At 41.3% G+C, this 22,575-nt stretch overlaps 1 protein-coding gene across 10 annotated transcripts in view; it reads left to right on the forward strand.

Moving 5' to 3' along the window:
- The window catches only part of WNK2 (WNK lysine deficient protein kinase 2), a 125,394-nt gene that overhangs the window by 81,228 nt on the left and 21,591 nt on the right, over window positions 1-22,575 (forward strand). For 5 of the 10 annotated variants that reach the window (XM_067303797.1, XM_067303796.1, XM_067303789.1 and 2 more), the window contains exons 13-26: window positions 100-414; window positions 3,527-3,576; window positions 6,286-6,451; window positions 6,532-6,648; window positions 6,805-6,972; window positions 7,185-7,230; window positions 8,444-8,560; window positions 9,056-10,146; window positions 11,946-11,997; window positions 13,974-14,029; window positions 14,107-14,789; window positions 15,879-16,093; window positions 18,337-18,549; window positions 19,442-19,540. In XM_067303797.1, coding sequence (XP_067159898.1) covers window positions 100-414; window positions 3,527-3,576; window positions 6,286-6,451; window positions 6,532-6,648; window positions 6,805-6,972; window positions 7,185-7,230; window positions 8,444-8,560; window positions 9,056-10,146; window positions 11,946-11,997; window positions 13,974-14,029; window positions 14,107-14,789; window positions 15,879-16,093; window positions 18,337-18,549; window positions 19,442-19,540 — 3,388 coding nt within the window. The remainder of the gene's footprint in view (window positions 1-99; window positions 415-3,526; window positions 3,577-6,285; window positions 6,452-6,531; window positions 6,649-6,804; window positions 6,973-7,184; window positions 7,231-8,443; window positions 8,561-9,055; window positions 10,147-11,945; window positions 11,998-13,973; window positions 14,030-14,106; window positions 14,790-15,878; window positions 16,094-18,336; window positions 18,550-19,441; window positions 19,541-22,575) is intronic. The other 5 variants (XM_067303794.1, XM_067303795.1, XM_067303798.1 and 2 more) reach the window with 3 other exon arrangements.

The following is a 22,575-nucleotide window of genomic DNA, read 5'->3' on the forward strand; positions in this document are numbered from 1 at the left end:
TGATAATCTGTTTTCGTGAACTATGGTACCTTGTCATCAATATAGGTCACAAGCACTCTAAGCAGAGATTTGTTTTAATAGGTGTCTATTGTGTTGCAGCAGATTACTGGACACACTCAGTATGCTTTGGAAACCGGAGCCCAGGTGCCCGTACTGCCTGTGCAGCCTTCGATAGTAATGTCACCACCTTTGCAGTTGCAGCCTGAACTATTGCCTCCCCGCGTCGCACCCGAAAGTGTTTCGCAGGTTCATGGCAGCCTGGCTACAGCCAGTCCACCCGTGCCCATAGATCACTGTCTGCCTCCGCAGCCTTCTGGTCTTCTGCAGCTTCAGCCAGACCTGTCCCAGCCTCTGGGTCAGCAGCTCCCAGTGCCCTGCTCAGCAGCCCAGGCAATTACAGAGTCATCTCAAGAGGTAGAGCCGTTTCCTCCTAAGTAACCTTCTTACAGTCGCAGGCTTATTTCACAAGGTAGATTATCCGTGCTCATGGTATAAAGCAGTTTGTCCTAGATGCTAACAACTCTGGGTCAGCAAATAATTGGCTATTTCAGATGAAACTGGAAACTAAATGTTATACCTTGACTACTTGAGAAATGTTCCCTTGAAGTAATGAGGCAGCAGGACAAGTCAGCTACCAAACACATCTTTGTCCATACTTGAGCCCAAATAAAAGCAGAAATAGAAATTACATTCTTTAAGTGCCATAGATCAGTAAAGAATTGTTCTATGGAGCTTCATCCATGTTTTGTCTAGTCTTGTTTTAAATGTCTCAAGCAATTGTGCATCGTTTGCCTTAAGAAACTATTTCATATTTAAAACCTCTTCATGCTCTTCAGCTTGAGCCCTATTCCCATTTCATTTAGCATTGTATCCTCCTGTACTGCTTGAATTCTAGTCTAGTCCTGGGATTTTTGTTTCTTCAAATATTTGTAGACATTACCAATTTTTAGTGGTCATATAAACAAGATGCATTTTACTGTTTTTCTTTATAAAACAGTTGGCTCCTCCTGCCTGCTATTTTGACTTTTCTTTCCACTCCCATAATTGTCTAAACTTCAGTCTTGACAGGTGTTACAGAATGTTTCTTTCTCTTCAATTCTTTCACAGATATTCATAAACAAAGCAAACCAAAGGTTTTGGCATTTGTACCAGATTTTAGTAAATAAGTCTGATTTCGTCTCCACTTCTGTATGGAAGTGTCCCTCAGCCATGCTGCTGTCAGACTTCAGCTTCCTCTCGAGGCTCTGTGCTCTGAAGTACCTTCCCTCACAAAGTAACAGGTTCCATCTCTTCAAACTAAATCTCTTTTTGCCTATGTTTTCATGCACTGGCAGCATCCCTTTCTTACACCATACAGCCTGTGAATGTCATTAGATGTGCAGCCTAACTCTTCTTCCAGAGATGTTAAGTAATAGTACTGACACCAGACTAGATTTCTCTTCCCCATTTTGCCTGTCCTCCTATCAAGTGGCAGCCTAATTCTTGTCAAAAAGTTATTCACGCTGTGATTTAGGCTATTTCCTTCAGCCTGGTGAATTTGTGTCCTATAGGTTAGGTATAGGTAGCAGAAATAGCAGAACTAGCCTGCGGTGTTTCACCTGCAGAATCCCTGGCTAAGCCTCGCTGTATCAAACATGTCCCTTACTCAGGGTATGTCTCCTTTAACCTACCTTTTTTGTGTGTGCAGCTCCAGTGTCAGAATCGATGCTGGTGCCAAACCTACAACCTGTGGTAAGGGGCCCATCCTAATAGGAGTTTTTGGAAATATGAGTGAACTACATTGCTCTGGTGCAGTGTGATATGGAGGATACAAGTTGTCATATGTTACCCAAGAAATCAATGCCCTCTGAGGCAGGCGTCTGTCCCTGTCATTTTGTCAAATGCCTAGAAACGTTTAACCACTGTTTTGTTAACTTCATTCTCATATTTCATCTGTAGCTTAACTCCTTTCTCTCGTTCAATTTATGAAATCAATCCAAAATCATACTTTGACCCTCTTTTTCCCAGAGTAATGTAGAAAAGGTGTTTAGTGGAAAAAGCCTGATGATTTTGAGTAAGGTGGCCGGATGTGTTTGAAGCCTCTCTTTCCTCTACTCACACCTGCAAAATCTCTAGTGAGAGCCAAACCCCTGGAGAGCGCAGGTGGTGTCCTCTGCTGCCCCTCTGTTATACGAGACAGAGGAATCCTGTAGCTGTAAGGAACCTTAAGTGTTGACTGTTACAGCTGGGTTTTGCGCAAAAAGCATAAGCATCAAACTGTGATTCTCCATATAAAGGTCAAACTGATCCAAGTGCTCCCCTGTGTTGATTTTATGACATATATTGCTAAGGTTTTCTTGTGTGTAAGAAGAGTTTCATGTCTGTACATATTCAAAACACTGCGTTTCATTGCCGCTCTGCCATACCATTTTTATCTCTATCTTTTTTTGAACGTGTGGCAATACTCATATCCAAATCAATTTGAACTGATCAGGCAAATGAGATTTTGTAAGATGCTTGATCAAGTGCATTACTAAAATCTAGATACATTATGTCTGTGTTCTCAGTGTTCATTAATTTTGCAGTTCTATTGAAATCGCAGTCAAGTTCAGCATGGCATATGTGTGGTGTTATAAGCAATAAGTGGTGCTGACTTGTTAACCTCTAAGCATTTAACTCCATTCTGCAAATTGTTTTGGTATTAATGTGTAGTGGTAACAGTCAAGGAGTTTGTTTCTAACTGTGAGTCTATGGTAGGATGCATATATATTTGTGTGTGTGTCTGTGTATATATATGTATATATATTTTTATGAGTATGTTTGTATTTGTGTGTGTATATACATATGCAGGTGTGCTTGTGTCTGTGTATGTTACCTACATGTATGGTAGGATGGTTATAGTAGGGCCAGTAGCATCATCTCAAATTCTGTGAGAACAGGTCTCCACAATGAGGAAGTTAGTCCACTGATGTCTGTCCTAGCATTGCAATCAGTGAAGAAGGAAGCTTTTGTGGAAAATTTCTATTGTGTAGAAAGCAAGGGAAGACCGTACGAGAGTTGTGTTTGTAAATAATGGCTTTTTTTATTCATAAGTTCATAAGATATTTTATTCAATAAGCTAAACACACTGAAAATACTTACCATATTTCAAGAAACTGTAAAAAATGATAAAGCAAATTAGGTTACAATTTACACGCACTCAGAAAAAGAAACAAGATCAGGTAGGTGCCGATATGTGGTTTTGCCATGCAGTACGTTGTTTCATCGTGGTGAGGGCCTGTTCTTTTTCTTTCACCACCTCGTCTGCTTTAGGGACAGCGGAAGGGAACTGACAGGTCAGTGAGCTCTGTCTTAAGAGCAGTTGTGCTGATGCTGTGGACAGAAGTGATATTGGGGAGGGTAAAATGGGACATTTTCATGTTCTGAGAATATGTTAAGTGCAACGGTTTAGGATTACTGAAGCCTCAGTAACAAAAAGCTTGCTTAAAGGTGTTTTTCATATACATATATAATGTATTTACCTAAATGACTTTTCCTTATATTTTAGGAGCAGGCAATACAGGACAAACTTCAGACACTGTCACAGAGCTGTGAAAGGTATCATTATAATCTCTTTGGCATAAGAAATTTTCCTTTCCAAAGGCTGTTCTTCCTCTCTCTCTTTACAACTCTAAGCCAGAAGCCTGGTCTTTGACTTCGGTGAGAGGAGAAGAAGAGCAGGAGCTGAAAAGGAGGGAGACAGAAGGGTGCAAGTCTAGGGAGAAAATAACTATTATGTATGAAGTGTGTCTGTTTCAGCTCACCCAGCTCTGTTAATTCTTTAGTTTGGGTGCTATGTCCTAACCCTCATATGTGTACACGACAGGTTTAGTTTCATTTCAGCATGTGATTTTTCTTTTTGTTAAATAACTGAAGTGGTACAGTCCCAGATTTTGATGATGTTGAATCTGTAGAAAGACATCCTGCACTAATATAACTGGCTATATAGTTTCTTCTGTCCCTATAACGGTGAGGTCTGTACCAGTTTCTTCTGTGATGATCTATCCCCAGTTGTGCTATGGGGCGTTGGGTATGGGTGAGAGTTGAACCCCTCTAAAGATATCATTGTAGCAAGAGTTAGACCATGCAGCCAAAGCCAGTTCTGTGCCCAAATAATGCCTGTCACGGAAGTAATGACAAATGGTAACTCTCAGAGCCAGCTCAACGCTCATCCGAATTATAAGCAAACTTCCATTTTACCAGCCCTGGTCTGCCAACTTCCATACTCAAAAGCAGAAAGAAAGGGAACAAGGTTGGGATGAAGAGGTGAGGAAGAGCCCTGGGGAGGAAGGCTCACTGCTTTGGCTACTTGACAGGCATGCAAGGTGAATGGAGGCAGAGGCACCTATTTGTGGGGCAGGACTCCCCTCCCCAGACACACTGCGTCCCCCACACCACAATTCCCACCTCCTGGCAGCAGTGAGCCAGACTTTTCAGCACTCAGATATAGATAAAGTAGACATGAAAATATGTATCCATAAGCACCCAAGTTCTTTGCCTATTGCAGGTGCTTGCACCACATTCATCTTTACTGGATGCTACAGGATTCTGTGCTTTGGGCTAGGATTTTAGTGACCCTTTTCTGTTTTCCTGAATAGACAAGATGAACTTAAGTTTATGCACTTGAAGGCTTCTAGCTCTTACTGATTTTTCTTCTGCCCCACAAAAAAAGTCAGTTGGACATAAGTGAACACAACCCCACAACCTTAAAACTGAACTGTTTTTCCTAAGGATTCCCTTTTTCTAAATCCTGCCAGAGAAAAAGTAGAACCCTAGTGAAGGAAAAATACCATGACTCCCGGGAAAGGTAGAGGTTTTAAGGTAGAGGGAAAATTGTTTTCAATTTGGACTTTCAATGAGCCTCTACACTTTTGGGGGCAGAAGTGAAATCTAATTTTTCTTGGCTATAGGTTAGCTCTGGCTATAAATAAGTTGGAATGAGTTTACTCACACCCGCTGAGAAGACTGCTATCTAATTTGTGTTAGAAAGGCATGTCAGATATTTAATAATCTATTGAATTCTTATTTGCCTATTCCAGAAGTGTGTTTGAGAAGCTTACTGTCATGACTGTGGCAACATGAGGAGTCTGTGTCAGAACATGTCTCATAGTCGTAAAAGGAGGTCTCTGTTTTCTGGGTGCACGTATAACTGCTAACATTTGAGTTGGGTTGCACTTTCATAGAGCAGAGGGGCAAGGCATTTGAGTAAAATGGCTGGCAGTTACAGTGAAGGTATGAGCTAGAATATATTCTGTGCACAAAATATGCTCACTCTGCTACCGTAAGGGCTGCACATACAAAACAGCTGCAAAGTGGATAGAAATGAGCTGTTCCCTATGATTAGTGCAGTTAGAACAAGAAGTAACGGCCTTAAATTCAAGCAAGGGATCTGTAGGTCAGACTTGAAAAAATTTTTTATGCCTATACAGATGTATAAACCCTGGAATAAATTATCCAGGGAGATTATGAAATCTCACGGGAGGTTTTTAAGATCGGTTTAGACAAATGTCTGTCAGGAGTGGTTTAGACAGAGCTGATCATGCCTTGGGGTAGTAAATGGACTAGACGACCTTACGGAGTTTCTTCTTGCTATGTTTACTATGCACGCTGAACATTTCCTGCAACTTCACAAATGACTTACAAGCTTGTTTTCTGTACATGTCACATTGCAATAAGGTTAGCAGTTAGTGTTTTGGTTGCTAAAAATAATATGATGTTATTAGCTGGGACATTGGTCATCTGGGATATTGTGGCATGATGCCCTCTTTCAGATTCTTGAGAACTGCAGAGATAGGAGACATGGTATCTTACTGGGGGCTGTACCAACTGCTCACTCTTTTCCTTCATCTCTGACTAAGATAAATTGACCACGTTTAGACTTTCTGCTGTGAGAGTGAACAGATGGGAATTGGGAAAACTGAAGCTTAGAAAAACAGGAAGGAATCCTTGCAGTTCGGAGAGGGACTCTGAGGATCCCTGATGAAAAGGGATTGGGGGATGTAGTGATGTATTAAAGTGAGGGGACTTTCACTGTTATTAACAGAAACCTTTATAGATCGTTTCTGATTAGATGTGATAGCCAAAGTACATGCCTGACCTGGAGTGCTTCTATTCCCTTACCAAGCATCTTTCAGTAACTGCCCTAATTTGGGCCAGAAGTAGAGAGGTGCGATTTTCTTGCAGTCTCTATTTTTATATATCTTATCTTTGTATAACTCCATTCTGTTGGTGTCTTTCTGTTTGTTTTTTCTCCTTTCCCTTACAAAGCTACATGAGTCCAGATGTTGCTTCAGGTAAAGAAATGAGTGACAGCTTTGAAGGAGCGATAGGAAGTGGAAAACAAGAAGGAAAGCCTTCAAAGAAACATAAGAAATCTACCCGCACTCGTTCACGCCAGGAAAAGTCCAGCAGACCAAAACTGACCATATTAAATGCAAGTACAGCCTCTTTGAGGGTAACTTTTGAGTTAGTTTGGTTGTGCCAGAAATGATCATCGTTTATCTTTGCTTGCAGGTCTGTAACACAGGGGATAAGATGGTGGAGTGTCAGCTTGAAACACACAATCACAAAATGGTGACTTTTAAGTTTGATTTGGATGGTGATGCACCGGAGGAAATTGCTACTTACATGGTAAGACTTGGTGATGCAGCTCCCCAAAGTCTCTTAACGTAATGAATTGCTTCAGCCAACTTGTTCTCAATGTGTGCTTGTTGCAAGCTTTCAGGTAGCTGTGGAACCGAACATTAACCAAAACATTATTGTTTTGCTCTTTATGTATCCTTATAGGTAGAGAATGAATTCATATTGCAGAGTGAAAAAGAGACATTTATTGAACAAATGAAAGATATTATTGATAAAGCAGAAGATATGCTCAGTGAAGATACAGAAGGAGAACGAAGTTCTGATCAGGGGACAAGTCCCCAACAAGATACCGATAGACTGGAAATGAATGAAGTAAGAAATGTGAAATAGAGTTTAAATCCTTTTTCGTAATATATAGTTACTGTAGATTAGTTTTAAATCTGTGTTATAAAAGGTTTCTTAGCCAGAAAAGTAATGCTTTTCCTCAGCTGAGGCTTACAATATGACTATTCTTTGGAATAATGCTCCTTTTGCAATGATACCAAGACAGCTAGTTCTTCTGTCTTGTTTTTGTCTTTTAATAGGAGAAGCGGCAGTCTCAAGTGAAGACGCCTGTGTATCAACAAAATGGTAAAAGTGCCTTTTGAATACAAACTTAATTTTGAGCTCTAAGGCAGAAGTTTATGCAGGAGTTTGCTATATGGAGGAAGTCATCCACCAATTACCAGCGACTGGAATATATCTAGAAGTTACGGGTATAACAGCAGTGTCTGTTGCTGTTAGCAACCTTCAGGAAGGGACTGCAGGCCTAATTTAGATGAAACTATCGTGGGGGGATGTGTAGGGAACTGCTGAATCACACAAGCTTGATAATGGAAGGTGGAAAAGTTGAAAAGGCTTAGGCAAGCATACTCACATTGTTGTTTTTCACAACAATAACTATGTTTACAAAAGGGAGCTGAAAGATTGCATTTCTGTTGGTAATCTCATTGAATTTTCTAACCCATACGTTTCAGCTACCTCTGTGTTGCCAGAACAAGTCTTGGCCTTCTGAACCTAAGTGTATCTACTGGTTTTACAGATAAATGGAAGGGAATGGAATAGGCGCTTATTCTTTCTGTTAGTATGCTGGTGAAAAAAAATAAACTTCTGCTGGAGAAAGCATTGTTTCAAAAACTCATGTTGCTGAGTGTAGTGCTGTGCCTTCCTCCATGTTTATAGGGGAAGAAGGATAATTCAAAACTTCTTTGGCAAGTGCAGAAACTGGACGATCCTTCCAAACTAGATTTTCAACTCAAAAGACCCGGAGGGGTTGCCTATAAAAGTAATTTAATTTTCTCGGCGCACAATTTTAACATACCATTTATATTTATACTAATGGAGGTTACGAAGTGTGTATAGTTCTATTTTGCCATTTACATATGCCAGGCTTTGATATAAGACTTGGAAGGAAATAGTACTTATAACACTTCCTACATAGAAAAGTTAAGTTGGATAAACTTTACAAAATTAACGAGTTTTTCCTTTGTGAGAAAACTGTTTACAGTACCTGCAAGAAAATTTTTATGTATGTAACTATTATCCTTCTAAAAGTATGAGCACTTGAAAATTAATTTTCAAGCAACTTGCTCAAAATATGTGGCAGAACCAGAATGCATCACTATCCACCTTCCAGAAGGTGACTTCTCTGGGATGACACTCAAATAGGAGCCATTGTTTTAATTTCTGTTAATACTATAGAAATTCTGATTTTCTTTCTGAATGTAGGAATTAAGACTAGGTTTTGACAGGTGATCTGGACTGAATATAAACTATTGTGTTAACATTTTATTTTCATCTCTAGTTTTGCATACTGGAAAAAGGTGGTTTATTATATGTCCTGTTGTGGAAAATCCTACTACTGATGCACCAGAATTTTCTCCACCAGTTCCTCAGAGTGCACAGCAGTCTGAAGGCCCAGGTATTTATGAACTTTAAATTTTTCAGAAAATATCTTTTTCTCAGAAGCTGCTCTGTCATCTCTCTTCTATTCTCCCATGATTTCATTGCGATTGTTTCACTTCAGTTAGGTAGAGGAAGAGAATGAAGAATATCTTTGGGTAGCAATATTCAATAAATTACCTAATAATGACAGAAAGACATGCATATAGTGGCACTTTACTGTTATTTTGATCTTAGAGGGCTGCAATCTACCAGTTTTGTGCTAGGGCAGTTTATTACTATTCTACTATCTGATATTTTATTGGTAACTAATAGTTCATGCTATATGGCAAAAAGTACTGCTGCAATAACTGCAGTAATAAACTGCAGTTTTCTGAGAGGAAACCCTGAGCAGTTAAGGCTGGATGTAGGTCTCTGTGGTTAACTGGTTAAAAGGAGCCAGGAAGCTTTGCAGTCACTGTGTTTCGCTCTGTTTGGCTCGCAAAAGTTAAGCTGATGCTCGTATGCCTTCCAGACCTGGAGCAGTCGGATGATCAGCCGGCGAACCCTGCGATGACAGATGCGCCTGGTGTCTTACCTTGTCAGCAGCTTCCTCTTCAAGCGAGCGCGTGCGACAGCCCCGTCGGCGCTGCTCCGTCCCTGGCGCAGGTTCCTGCCGCAGCATCCTCAGCCGCCTCACAGAGCCAGGCAGATTTTCCTGCTCCGGCACTACCGGCACCCGCTCCCAACATCCTAGAGCAGGCGGCTGCTACCGGAGGTCAGCTGGAGCATTCGCCGCTCAAGGCAGCGGGGCCGGCTCAGCCCGGCGCTTTGGCCCTCCGCGTGGCTCTGCTGGAGGAGGCTCCCGACGCCCAGCGCCCCCCGCAGCACCCCCCGCAGCAGCCGCAGGCGGACGAGGGCCTGTGCGTGCCCGACGTGGAGATAGCGTGCTGCAGCGTCGGGCCGCCCAAACCGGCCCCGCCGGTCCCCGCGAAGGCGGCGGAGCTCTGCCCGCTCCCCGCCCTCCCGGATAACGTCGTTCTGGAGCGGCAGCCTGCAGCGCAAGTCCCCCACTTGCCCGAGGCCGGCAAGCCCGGGGCGATGCAGCCCTCCTTCGTGAACCACGTGTTCCCCGCAGCTCTTGCAGCCGACTCCTTCAACCTGGCAGGGTCTCAGCTGCAGAGCCCCACTCAGGCGCCGGTGGTGGCGTCCCAGCAGCACGTGCTGCTGTCTCAGAGCCAGCCGGTCACCTGCTCCGGCGCGGGCATCGGCCTGCTGCCGCAGCAGCCGCCCTGCACCGTGGAGTCGGATGGAGAAGGACCGCCCAGGGTAGACTTTGTCGACAACACGATAAAAAGCCTCGATGAGAAACTGCGCAATTTACTTTACCAGGAATATGTTCCAACTTCTTCTGCATCAGCAGGGACTCCAGACAGTTTTGCCCCATTAGAACAGGGGGACAACGAATTTAACTTGCCACCTCTTACTGAAGATCAAATTCCGACGCTGGCGTTGGGTTTAAGAGAACCAGCCCCTAAAGCTGCAGATACCTGCCAGGAAGCGAAAGCCGCTGAGAGCCAATTTGTGTCACTTGCGCCATCAGAGATCTCACCTTGCCCCGTCCCGGTTAGTCCTCCAGTGACTCTGCCCTTTACCCCCAAGTGCAGCTGCTCTGGACAGCACCAGAGCAGAGTTAAGGATCAGAGAGGCTGTGCTGGGAGATGTATGGATTACTTGCATCCCTGAACAGTCTACTTTTCTGCTCCCTGGTGTATTACCTTTTGTCTGTTGACTGCTTTCCAGCATGAAAGTTTTCCTAATTCTTACCTTGCCAGATGCATCCTGACTCATTTTACATAAACACTAGTGAAAGCTAAATTTTGCCTTTGAGTTTAAAAGTGATATAATATTTTAATTCATTCTCCTTCTCTTCTATTCTGTTTATAAAGAAGGCAGAGATGTGAATTGTTTTTGTAGTTTAATAATTAATTTAAAAGGCTTCAGGGAGTGTATTCATTCCAAGTTTTGATGAAGAAGGTATGTTGGGCTGGTCAGCTGACTCTGACATTGTATCTTCTGTTCCTTGCTCCTGTGTGTAGTTGGCTAAAATGGGATATCACTCGTCACCTCTTTCTCATGCTGCAGCAAATTCAAATAGCAGCAGTCAAGTTGTAAAAAAACATGTCACATTTATAGGTGAGGTGGAGTACAGCAGTTATACAGAACTCCTTTAAAGACAGATTATATCCTATAAATAGTTGTGCTTAGTACTGGTTATCACATTATTAGCAATAATGTCTAATTTGCCTATTGTGCATTTATAACTAATTTTAGAATATGTAGTAGATTGTTGAAATATTTTAGGCTCCAAACATGGCCTATATTGTCACTTTGAAAGTGAGCTACAGTAGTAAAGAACATGAGATTTCTATGCTTCCATAGGAATTTTCTTTATGAATTAATGGCACAGATCACAATACCTGGTTCTAAGTCAGTCTGAATAAGATAAGCACATTGAGAGCCTTTGCGTTGTTCAAGTGCTGCAGCTAAAATGAGACACTCTATAGGCAGAAGCTTTTTCTGCTTCCAGGAATGATTTCTTTTGTCTTCCCATGAACTTAACAGAGTAAGACTTCACTGGGAAGCTTCTAAGGAAAGCTGAGTTTTTTTCCTGGAGCAGGTGGCTTAGGTCATTATCGACTCTCTGTCTTGACTGCAGTCCTGTGTTGCAGTCTTTTAGACAAAATGCTGAATTTATGAAATTGGAAATTTTGCAGCACTTTCTGCTAGAAGATCAATGTATACCTTACTTGAAAAGTAGCATTTCTGAAGATAGTTTCCTCACCAGTACCAAGGATGAGGGTGTTGCATGTAGCGTCAGCTGGATTAACTGTATAAACTACTCGAAAGATGCTGTATTTCACTGAAGAGATGGCAGCACTTCAGTAAATGATTAGAGCGTGTTGCTTATAATGATAAATGACTTTCTAGAGCAGTTAAAATTCTCTCTCTATGAAAGGTGTTATGTCTTTGCAGTAATTTGAATTTGTCCTGTTAAAATTTGTGCCAAGAAAAAAAAGAGATACACAGAATTTCTGAAGAAATGAGCATTAGAATGTACAGTCTGGCTGGAAAAACAAAACAAAACAAAACAAAAATCAAAATTGGAATATATAATTCAGGGTCTGCTTTTCAATAGCTTAGGCCGCAGTTGTCCCCTCTGTGACACTGCCCCCTCTTTCGCATTCCAAGGGAGAAAAAAATGGAAGAGTTGAAGGAAAAGCTAAGAGGCAAACTGCACAAGCACTGTTAAAGACTTTCATATCCCACATAGTGCGACTGCAGAGAGAGAATGAGAATGCATTGGCTTCCTGCTTTGTGCCTGTGAGACTGAAATTCATTTTCTTATTTCCTTTTACTGAAAGTTCGAAAAGTCTGGAGTCGCTGGCACCGGTGTCGATTCCTCACAAGCAAGAGGTGAGTCAGCAAGCAGAAAAGGTAACACTAGTTGTAGTGATCAAGTGTAATGATATGTCCGCACTAGTGCATGCTCCTCTTCTCCTGTGCCCCCTTTCTGCTCACCCTTCTGGTTAACTACAGAACAGTGCTCAGTGCAGAGCATTTTTGAACCTATTGTAATATAACAAATATTAAATCTCTCACTTTTGTCAAGCTTACCAGAAATAAACTACCTCACAGGCAGACTTATTTTAAACCATGCATGAGTAATACATGTATTTCCATGACCTTAGGTATAGGGTAGTCACATGGACTGCTACACTTTGAATAGTAAATCTCCAGTGCCATTAAGAAGTCTGAACGGAAAGTCACTTGGATTTCCCAAACTTCATAAAAAGGAATTGACAGAAATAACATGATCGAGGGTAGTCCCTCCTGTGCAAGCCTGCAGGATTTTCAAGAGAGCCCCGAGGAGAACTAGTGAACAATACTTTGTGGTGCTTGTAGATACAACAACACTTTCCACAGTGATGTAGTTGGAGCCATCATAAACTGTTTAGGATGGGTAATTAACCCTCCATTTACCTGTTGTGTAAGTCATGGAAGTTTTAAGGGTTGAGGAACCTGCAACTCTCTGCTGCCGTTGTCATGTGGGAGGTTATCATTTCTTTAAGACTGGCATGACAAAGCTGGATCCCAGCTTTCCGTGATAATGCGGATCACTCTTGAGTGTGTCTACCTCCAACCGTTCTGTCCCAAAAGCAGAGTTGCCAGGAGCGTGCAGCAGGCTCGCTCGCAAAGCTGAGCTCTGGCTTTGCTGGTTGGCTTGGAGAGGCTGCTCTGGTCCAAGGCTGAACTACAAGTAAATTTTGTCCGCCCCTTGTCAAGGGCGTGTGATGTCCTGCTTTCTTTTGGGAGAACCTGCTTTTCCTGCAGCTCTTTCTCCTGACATTATTCTTGGTAATCAGGGCAGCTTGCAGAATCTGACTGGCCTTGCAGAGTTGAGGCTAATTCTCTGCCTCCCTCAAACTGCACAGAAATACAATTTTTGCAGGATAAGTAAGGGGCCTTAAATGGTGTAAACTGTCAAAAAGCCATTTGTGTCATTGGAGTCCACTGCTTTTAAGCCAATATGAGAAGAAAACTTTGCCTGGGTTTTTCACATTCGTTTGTCTCACTAAAAGAAGAAAATATGTAAGTAAAATGTAGCACTGTGTATTGAAATTAATGTAGCTTAGATATCATAAGCAGTTAACATATGTCACCATTTCAGAACTATGAAGTGACAGATTTTTGTCTTATGTTCGTTCTGTGTAATGTGCTATAAGAAAACAGCTTTCTGAAAAGCTTGCATTTATTGGTTTGACTTCAAAAACAGTGTCCAGTTTGTTAAATAATGTCGTCTTGAACATTGCCAGTAATGTTTTGCTTCTCATGTGCTTTTGTGGTCCAAGTGGTCATCTTTTGAGCTTATAATTTCCACTTTTGGCAGTGTGGTGTTTAGCTTCATTCCAGGCACTTTAAATTGTTGGTGTAGGTATCTGTCAAATGAAAGGCATGAAATAACAGTCCATTCGTGGTCAGCTGCAGCATTTTATGTGCATGAATATCTTAGTGCAATTTTTTTTTCCAGATATCAAGAATAACTTAGTAATGTGAACCCAATGTACCATGCAGATATCATTCTCCTCCCATTTTTCTCCCTAAAATTTTCCAATCTGCTAATGAAATTTCACTCTCCAACTATTATTTGGATTGCCCAAATCAATAGAATCAGTAGACTGAACAGAGTGCCTTCTTGTGGATATTTTGTGTTGTTATCATTATTGCCTGCTGCATTTAAAAAAAACGTTTTCCTAATCCTATATTACTGCGACTTGATATTTAAATCATTCTTCAGTGCTACACTTTATTGCATTACAGTTTACCAGAATAAACCCATTGGCTTTTTTCCACATTTGATTTTTTTTTTTTTTTTTCAACTTATAAAACAGGTTCATCTGCAAGCATCATTTCGGCTCCTGCTGCTACAGCAAAAGGTCTCCTTCAGGTAACCAGAAACTACAAACAATTTTAATTTTGATAGTAGCCATAACAATCAAAAATAATCTCCATTACTTTCTCCAGGTTGCATCTACATCATCAAGCCTAGCTAAGCAGATGGAAACTTCTAAAAGGAACGAGAAGGCAAAGACCACAACTTCATCTGCACACACAGATAATTTAATGCAGATATCTACAGCAGATGGGATGATAAATAACCTTCAAAGGGATGACTCTCTAGACTCTGGTTCCTATGGAAAACAGGCTGAAACTCATGATAGCAGTACACCAGCCAAAACTATTGGCAGGTTTTCAGTAATCAGCACACAAGATGAATTAACTTTAGCATCGCCACACTGCTTAAGGTTCTCCGCACCCCCAGATGTCTATTTGGATGAGCTGCCTTCCAGCCCTGACCTGAAGGCAGCTGTCCGACGCATGCAGACAGCCTCTTCTGTCGACGTCCTCTGCGACCAGGGTTCAAGCGATTCTGCCGATGAGTCTTTCCGCAGGCAGCCTGTTGCTGCTCAGCCATCCCCGCCGAGCGGTAGTGCGGCCACTGACTTAATTAAAAAAGCAGCTGCTTTTCTGCAAAGATCTGGAAAACCTAGTTCACAAGGCCTTGATTCACCTAATGGTCAGGGAACAAAAATTCCTACCATCAACATAACATCTTTCCACTCGCAGTCGTCATACATGAGCAGTGACAATGATTCAGAATTTGAAGATGCAGATATGAAGAAAGAATTGCAGAATCTGAGAGAAAAGTATGTTAGATTTGTGGACAGTGCTGGGATAGCTTGTGTTAAGATACCTACACAGCATCTCCACATATGCTAAGCAAATACATGTTTTAATAGCAATGCTGAGTAAATAGGTGCTGGGAAAGTTAAACATCACTAGGACCTTCCCCCAAAATGTCACATTTCATTATTTTAGGCATCATTTTATTCCTTGATTCCTTTTATAAGTAGAATCAAAAATAACTTTTTTTGATAATCAATTTAGTTGCACTCTCATATTCAGTTTCCTTACTGAAAAGTATGTTGATTGGGTAGCAAGCCTTAACACTTGTTATATGTTCATATATAGTATTAGGTTCCAATCTGGGTGCTATTTAAGTCTGCATAAAAATAATCTGGATGTTTACATGTGCGTAGACAGCTGTACTAGTGTCCTTTCTTGTCCTTCTCTGCAAGAGTGCCTTAGACTGTCAGATCTACAGACCCATCTCTATTCCTGGAGTCACTTTTAAAGTAGATGCCTGCTTTACAGATGCTAGATTAAACCCCTCACTTCACCTCACACCAGATCTCGGGGTGCTGCCCTGTCTCCTCTGCCCAGCCTTGGAGGTAGACTGGGGGAGCCTCACAAGAGCCTGGCACCCTGCCGGTCCCAACAGCTGGGTTTTTACAGATTTGAACAGTTCTTTCTTTCCTCGCCCATGATGAGTAGAAACTAGCATTAGACTGCAGTCTTACCAAAATGTCAAACTTTAATTTAGGGAATGGTTTTACTGAAAACAGATGATGCATCTGTTTTTGCATTATTGTAGTTCTGGTTTTAAATTGACTTTATGGCACTGTTCACTCTGCATTTTACATAAGGGGACGATCCATGTTCTAGTGTCATTCTGTGGAAGCACTTTTGTTTCTCCTCATGTTGAACTCCTCCAACCTGATTGCTATAAATTGCCATAGCTGTGCATGCTCTTGGGTGAGCAGCGACTTGCTGTATAACCGAAGAATGTTCTGTTTCTTTTTATAGCTAACTATGCCATCACAATGTGGTGCTTTATCAAATACACTGCTAGCAGAGGTTTTTTGTGGTTTTTTTTCTTTTTTTTTTTAATTTAGGCATATGAAAGAAATTGCCGAACTTCAGACTCAGCAGAAGAATGAGATAGAGGCGCTGTACCTTCGATTAGGGAAACCCCTTCCTCCCAACATGGGCTTTCTGCACTCAGCCCCACCAAGCGGCCGTCGCCGAAGAACCAGCAAAAATAAATTGAAAGGTGGAAAACTATTAAACCCTCTGGTTCAGCAGCTCAGGAGTGGAACATCAAGCACAAGTAGGTACTTTAGGTTGCTTTCCCTACCCCTGTTGTTTGTGTCTGTTGTGGTTCTCCTGTGTAACTGCAAGGACTGCAGGAAAGGTACTGAATCTTTATTGTTTTTATTCCTGTGACTCAAGTTTGCATATTGTGGACTGTTTTTGAAGTGGGCTTCCTGTGAGACCATCTTATTACAGCTGCCTAGTGCTGATCCCTATCTTCTCTGCATCAGTTAGAATGCTTGGCAGAGAAACAGCATCCCACTTTAATTTGGAATACAGCCTGTTTACATTTTCTCATCCTTTCTCCAAATGCAATTTATTGATATTTGTATTCACTTCTTAGGTACTGCAGTTCCATATTGATTGTGTGCTGTATCTTGTTGATGTTGTTTATTATTCCTGAAAGGTGCCCTATAAATAAGATTGGGTTGCATTTGCTCTGTGTCCTCCCCACAAGGATGGGAGTAAAAGCAGTTCCAAAGTGGTGATGGATGCTTTGACTGTCAGAAGTACTTTGAGATTTTTCAAATACTCTCAAACAGTATGACAGTCTTGAGTCATTATCTGCTTGGAAAGTATGAAGATACAATTCACATGGGAAACCTTGATAAACCCCAGTGCCTAGTTCTTCCGCAGGATGTAGAATAGATATAATTTTTTTTTTTTTCAGCTTAGTTCATTCTGTTATTTAGATGAGTAGTAGCATTTCCAACATTAACCCTGTATTTCAAATCTGGAAGGTCTTGTTTTCAAAGCCACTGCATCATAGAGCCACTTAAAATTTCATTACATCAGTGTTAATTATAGACAGGGAGGTTTAAGTGGTTTTGCTTTTAAGGATTTCAATTAAGATAGGAAAGCAAAGACTTTGAGAGGCAAGACATTCTGTGGTACACCTTTAATCTCAGTATTCTTTCATATAGAAACAGAAGCGATAGTCAAGCAATTAAATGAAAACTCAGAATGGCACTGGAATAGTAAGTTTTGAATGTATAACTAACATAATAAGTGATACCATTAATCACACTACAAAAAACTAATTCACTAAGTGTGATTTTTATTTTTGATAATGTCATTCTCTCCTAAAAATGAATAAGAGAGCAGATTTTTCTTCTGTTTCATATGTTTTTAGCTATGGCTTGGCTGTCTTGCACAGGTTTTACCTCCTTTCCTTGTGATGAGATACTCTGAATGTCTCTAATTCTGTGTCCATCTATTTTCCAGTTTGTTCTCGGGTTGTCTCTAGCCTTTTCCCTTCTGTCTACTCACAACACTCATATCTCTGTCTCCACTCATGGATCTATCTTAGCTCATACCTGTGTGCTACCTTCCTTCCTGAACAGATCAAGCTTGCCCCTGCATAAAGTGTCCTGCCTCTCTGCTGTGTTTCCATCGTCACCTTCAGTTAGAGGACAGAAATCTGCTCGGTCAGAATGCTTCGTTGGTGCATGCTTTCCTTCATACCTTTTCTTTGTGTTATTACTCAATTTTTTGAGTTGTTGTGTAAAGTTCACATTATCTCTGAGAGTCTGTATTCATGCCTGAGTCTCACTTGTCCTTGACTACTTAGATTCCTCCAGTTCTGGCTTTTCTGTCCTTTCTCAGGTGTCAAGGACAGACAGTCTCTGATATGGTTATTGATGTACGCTAATTATCATTCCCATTGTTAGTTAATTCTTGCTGATAATCCATATCCCAAATAAATTCCAAAATTATTTTGGTGTTAAAACCTGTTAACCTGAGATATACAGATAGATATATCGATACAGATATACAGATAGATATAGATATATAAAAATAAAACTATATAGCTAGGTACAGATAAAAAATTTCTTCTTGTCTTTGCAGCAACTTTTTGTTTTTATTTGCTTCCATTCACATTACACATCTGAGTGCGACCCTACTTATTCTGCTCAGCCATTCTGTACCTTCATTCTCCTAGTAAGGCACTTCTGCAAATCTCATTCTTTTTAAACAGTGCTCTTTCTGAGTTCCCAACTCAGTCTTTCTGAAAAAAAGCAGAAAAACTGTAAAAAAATTAAATTTACCCCGTAAGCTTCTTGGAGAATCTGGATCGATGATAGTATGTGTACATTATTTTCTGATGTAGGTTACCCTTAAAGTCTATGCTTCTACTTGAGAATTTTAAACTGCTGTTCCTCTTGGTGGAAAATAATGATTATTTTTAGGCATTGATTTTTTTCAATATTTCCCTAGCATTTGCCATTGCATGCATGTTTTTTGTTTTTGTTCTTTCAGATAATATGTCAGACTCTAAAGACTCTCCTTCCAGAGAAACAACTAAAACTCAGTCTGGATCTCCCGAAACAACAGCAGTAACTTCTACATCAGCCACATTTGGGAAGTCGGTTCAGACACAGCAGCCATGCTCTGTCAAAGCCTCTTTGTCTTCTGACATCTGCTCCGGCGTAGGCCCCGAAGGAGGCGATGTGAATATGAGCTCTGGCCAAGGTGATTTTTTCATACCAACTGTTCAGCATGTCTTCCAGCACATGCTAAAATTAGTTTGTTTCCCTTATGCTTAAACTTTTAGGAATAGGTTTCACTTCTAGCAATATAAAAACATGAGCCTTTGGCAGCCCGAAGTACTGGCTTATCTTTAAAAATATCATTGCAGTATTGTCAGAAGAACAAAATAAAGTATCTTACAAAATGTTAAGAGTCAACACTTACAAAGGCATACTAGTTTTGAGGAAGGAAATACACTTTATTTTTGCCAGCAGTGACTTTACGCTGACGTCTTTTCTGGAATCTGCCTTCTGGATTTGGTGGGGCGGGGGGGAAATGTAGAAGGACAGGAGATTGTTTCCTTTGGTTCATTTTGTTTTTTTCTTAGCCCCTTGATATTGGTAGACCCAGAGTTCCTCATTCTAAAGTATCAGTCCATCTTGGGTATGGAAAATTGCTGAGGACCAAGTTATGTTTGCATTATCTAGGGGGTTAAGGTCGTGTATGACCTTGGTATCCCAGGTAGATGCCTGTAGAGTGGTAGATGGGCTGCGTGCCCCAGGCCTGACTTCTGATACTTCTGTGCAGTGCACACCTCCGCAGGCTTTGACTGATCTTATTGCCACATGTATTGGAAGTTATAATGATGATTAAAATACCTTCCTCTCATTGCACATCCTGCCAAACTAATCTGCAAAATATCTATCTGTCCTCTTCTGCTGTTATTGCATCCTTTGTCTATGGTCAATTAACTTACTCCTCTTTGGCAAAGTTAAAATGGAGATGTGGATGTTTAACTAACAAAGCTGATTTGACTGATGGTATAGGACATCTGATCACAGCTACCTGTACTTTATAAGTGTCTTTGTTTTCTTCCCTTTATATTCATTTGCAGGCTGGACGGTTTTCCACCAAACGTCTGAGAGAGTGACCTATAAATCTAGTAGCAAACCTCGTACCAGATTCCTCAGTGGACCTGTGTCTTTGTCCATCTGTTTGTATTTGTTCTTTTGTATTTTATCACAGTCCATCTTTCTTTTACCACCTTTTTCCAAGTTCATGTTTTATATCTCTAATATGTTTGGCAGGATGCCCCTTTTTCTGAACCATCTTTTTTTTCTTTTTTATATTTCTTTCTTTTAATTAATCATCATGAACACACCTTATTTATATTAATTTTTCATATGAAAGCTTTTTTTGCACTGCTTTTGGCTCATGCTGGGCACCAAAAGCATGTGTGGAAGATCTCATCATTTATTATATAGCCTTATGGTAAATTTTACCCTAGACTTATCAAAGCTTTTGTACTTTATGTGATTTATGTTGAAGTAATTTTTTTATTTGCAATGTGGCAAATATACATGTCTGCTGTCCCGGTTCCAGCGACAACAAAAAGAAATCCATCCTTCTGTAGACGAATGGTCTCTTTCACACATGTTTGGACTATGAAGACATGCATGTAGCAAGCTGATACAATACTAGAAGGTCACTGAAGGGTATAACTTCCATACAAGGGCTGTATTAACACAATATACAGTACTGTTTATATCCACTCTATTTTCTTTAATTTTTTTTCCTGCTCTTTGCATGTGGAAATGCTGAGACGATAGTGCTCCAGCTAGTTCTTTCAAAATCTGTTTTTTAGGTGGGCTTTTCCCCATTCATTTACTTTAATTAGCTTAAGTGAGCTCCTCTTAATGCGCTTTTAAGTAGTGGGAAGATCTGGTTACTCCAAAGGAGAGTGCCATCAACTTTTTTGTGTAAATTGATCTGGCTGAAGTACTACACTCAGTTTATCTTCTTATGACCTTATGTGACCTCAGAGATGAAGTCAATTAGCAGTTCATCAAAGCATAAAGAAGTAAAAAGTGATATCAGATTTTTATATGATACTTCAAAATGGATTGCTAGGATCCAGTATTTTTTATTTTAAATAATTGTGCACCTGCTATTTGTACCTTATTTCTATGATTTTTAAAGTAATTGGCAATTCACCCAAACTGTATAAAGCTATTTAATTAAAAAAATGCAGACATTTTTTTCTAATCCTATACGCTGCTTTTTAGGCAAACAGATTTTGCTTGTACAATAAAGATATGTTGTGCTGAACAGGTACTATAGGCCACTTACATATAACGTTAGTGAGGCTAATGTTCTTGAGGAAATGTTTGGTTAATTAAATGATCATTTGCATTAATATCAGATATCCCATTGGAGTTATACATTGCTTATCATTATCCAAGTGGTACAGATCAAAGGCACAAGACCACTCAAATATATTCCTTCTATTTTATAAATAAACAATATTAAAAAAAAGGGTAATTTTGTTTTGAGGTCCCCAAAAGTCCAGGCAGCCAGATTCATAAAGACTGATTTTTGCTGCTCAGCATACTAAACTTATCATGCAAGTTTTTAACAGCCATTGAAGTCTTGAGACAGTTTTGCAGTCAGGGATTTTTCTAAGAACCTGAGAGGAATTCTCAATGCACAGATTTTTCCATTTGGTATTATAATGGACACAGTAGTTGCTTCTTCTGCACATATAATCCCCAGAAGTGATTTCATTCATCTTTCACAAAATTACTATTCAGTAGGATGTAAAAAGCCAGGGAGATGGGAGTTACAAAATAAATAAGTAAACGAACAGAGATGTTTGGGTGCATGGATGTTGTGAATGAAACCACCAGGGAATATGTAAATACTTCAAACCATGAAGTTCCCCAGTGCCTAAATAACTCGGCGCGACCGACTGATGTCCGTTCTCAGGCCACATGCTCTCGTCTCTGTTTTTGGGGGCAAAGCGTTTGGAGAGGCGATCTGCGCTGCCCCGCTCCCGAGCGGTGCGGGACCCGGCACGCGCCTGCGGCCCCCGACGCTGGCGCGGCGGCTCGGGGAGCGCGGCTTCGTTCCTCGAGCCGCGAGACGGTTTCCACGCTGGGGCGGTTTCGACGGGCCTCGCGGGTTCTTTTAACTCGTTTTCCCGGCAGTCTGGGCGGCTGCGTGGCCTGGCCGTGCCCGTGGCCGGCGGCGCCAGCGTTGCCGCAGCCGCGCTCCGTAAGCGGCGCCGGCCACGGCAGCAGCGACGGCGACCACGGGAACGCCGGCCGGCTCTTGCCTCGGGGGCGTCCCCCGGGCCGGGGGGCGCTGGGGGCGCGGGTCACCCCCGCGCTCGCTCGCGGTGGTGAGGGCCGGGAGCGGGGCCGGGAGCGGGCTTCCCCGGGCAGGCGGCTCGGCAGCCCTTTGGCGAGTCTTGGCTCTTCGGGTGCTGGGTCTGTCCCACGAGTCACGCTTTCCTTAGGAGGGCCGCTGGGAAAAGCTGAGCTCAGTTGTCGGAAATGTTCCGGATCCATTCACCTGGCTCAGGACAGACAGCGCTTTGGGGAGGCTGGAAATTCCAGCGAGGCGTGTAGGGGCTTAGCAGACAAATTAGCACCTTTCCTTTAAAAATAATAATAATAAATAAATTTAAAAAATCAGATGCTTTAAAGACAGATTTTCCTATGTCTTTCCTGGTTTACGAGACCCATCAAACTCAAACACTTTCACAGTGTTCTCCCAGAGCTGCTTTTTGACAATCCCCGGGTCCAATGCTGATTTTTCCTTTGCATTTTTCATGGAATAAAATGTTTTTGATGGGATCCGGCATCATTTTAGCCTGAGCTCCCTCCACTGGCTAAACTGCCAGGGCACCTAAAGGGCACCTTAGGCAAGATTTTGCACCAGTTATAAGTGAACTTTTCAGAAGCTCCATTTGGCTTAGACTTGTAATCCGATGTCAGGCCATTTTTGTCAGTTCTGAAGTAATTAATTTATTGTATGTGAATACATGATTATGGAAATAGTCTAACAATTTATTGCAATTTCAGTTTTATTTTAGCTTTCAAGCTTTTTGGCAGCTCTTAGAGTGCAAATATGGGACAGCGGATTTTTTTGTCCTGTAAGAATAGCTACATAACTTCTCAGACATAAAATATGGAATCAGAGGTAAAACACTCTGCTCAACTATTACAGTCTTAGATTTCAAATCTT

This window comes from Apteryx mantelli, chromosome 12 (genome assembly GCF_036417845.1).
Source record: "Apteryx mantelli isolate bAptMan1 chromosome 12, bAptMan1.hap1, whole genome shotgun sequence".
NCBI classification, from domain to species: domain Eukaryota; kingdom Metazoa; phylum Chordata; class Aves; order Apterygiformes; family Apterygidae; genus Apteryx; species Apteryx mantelli.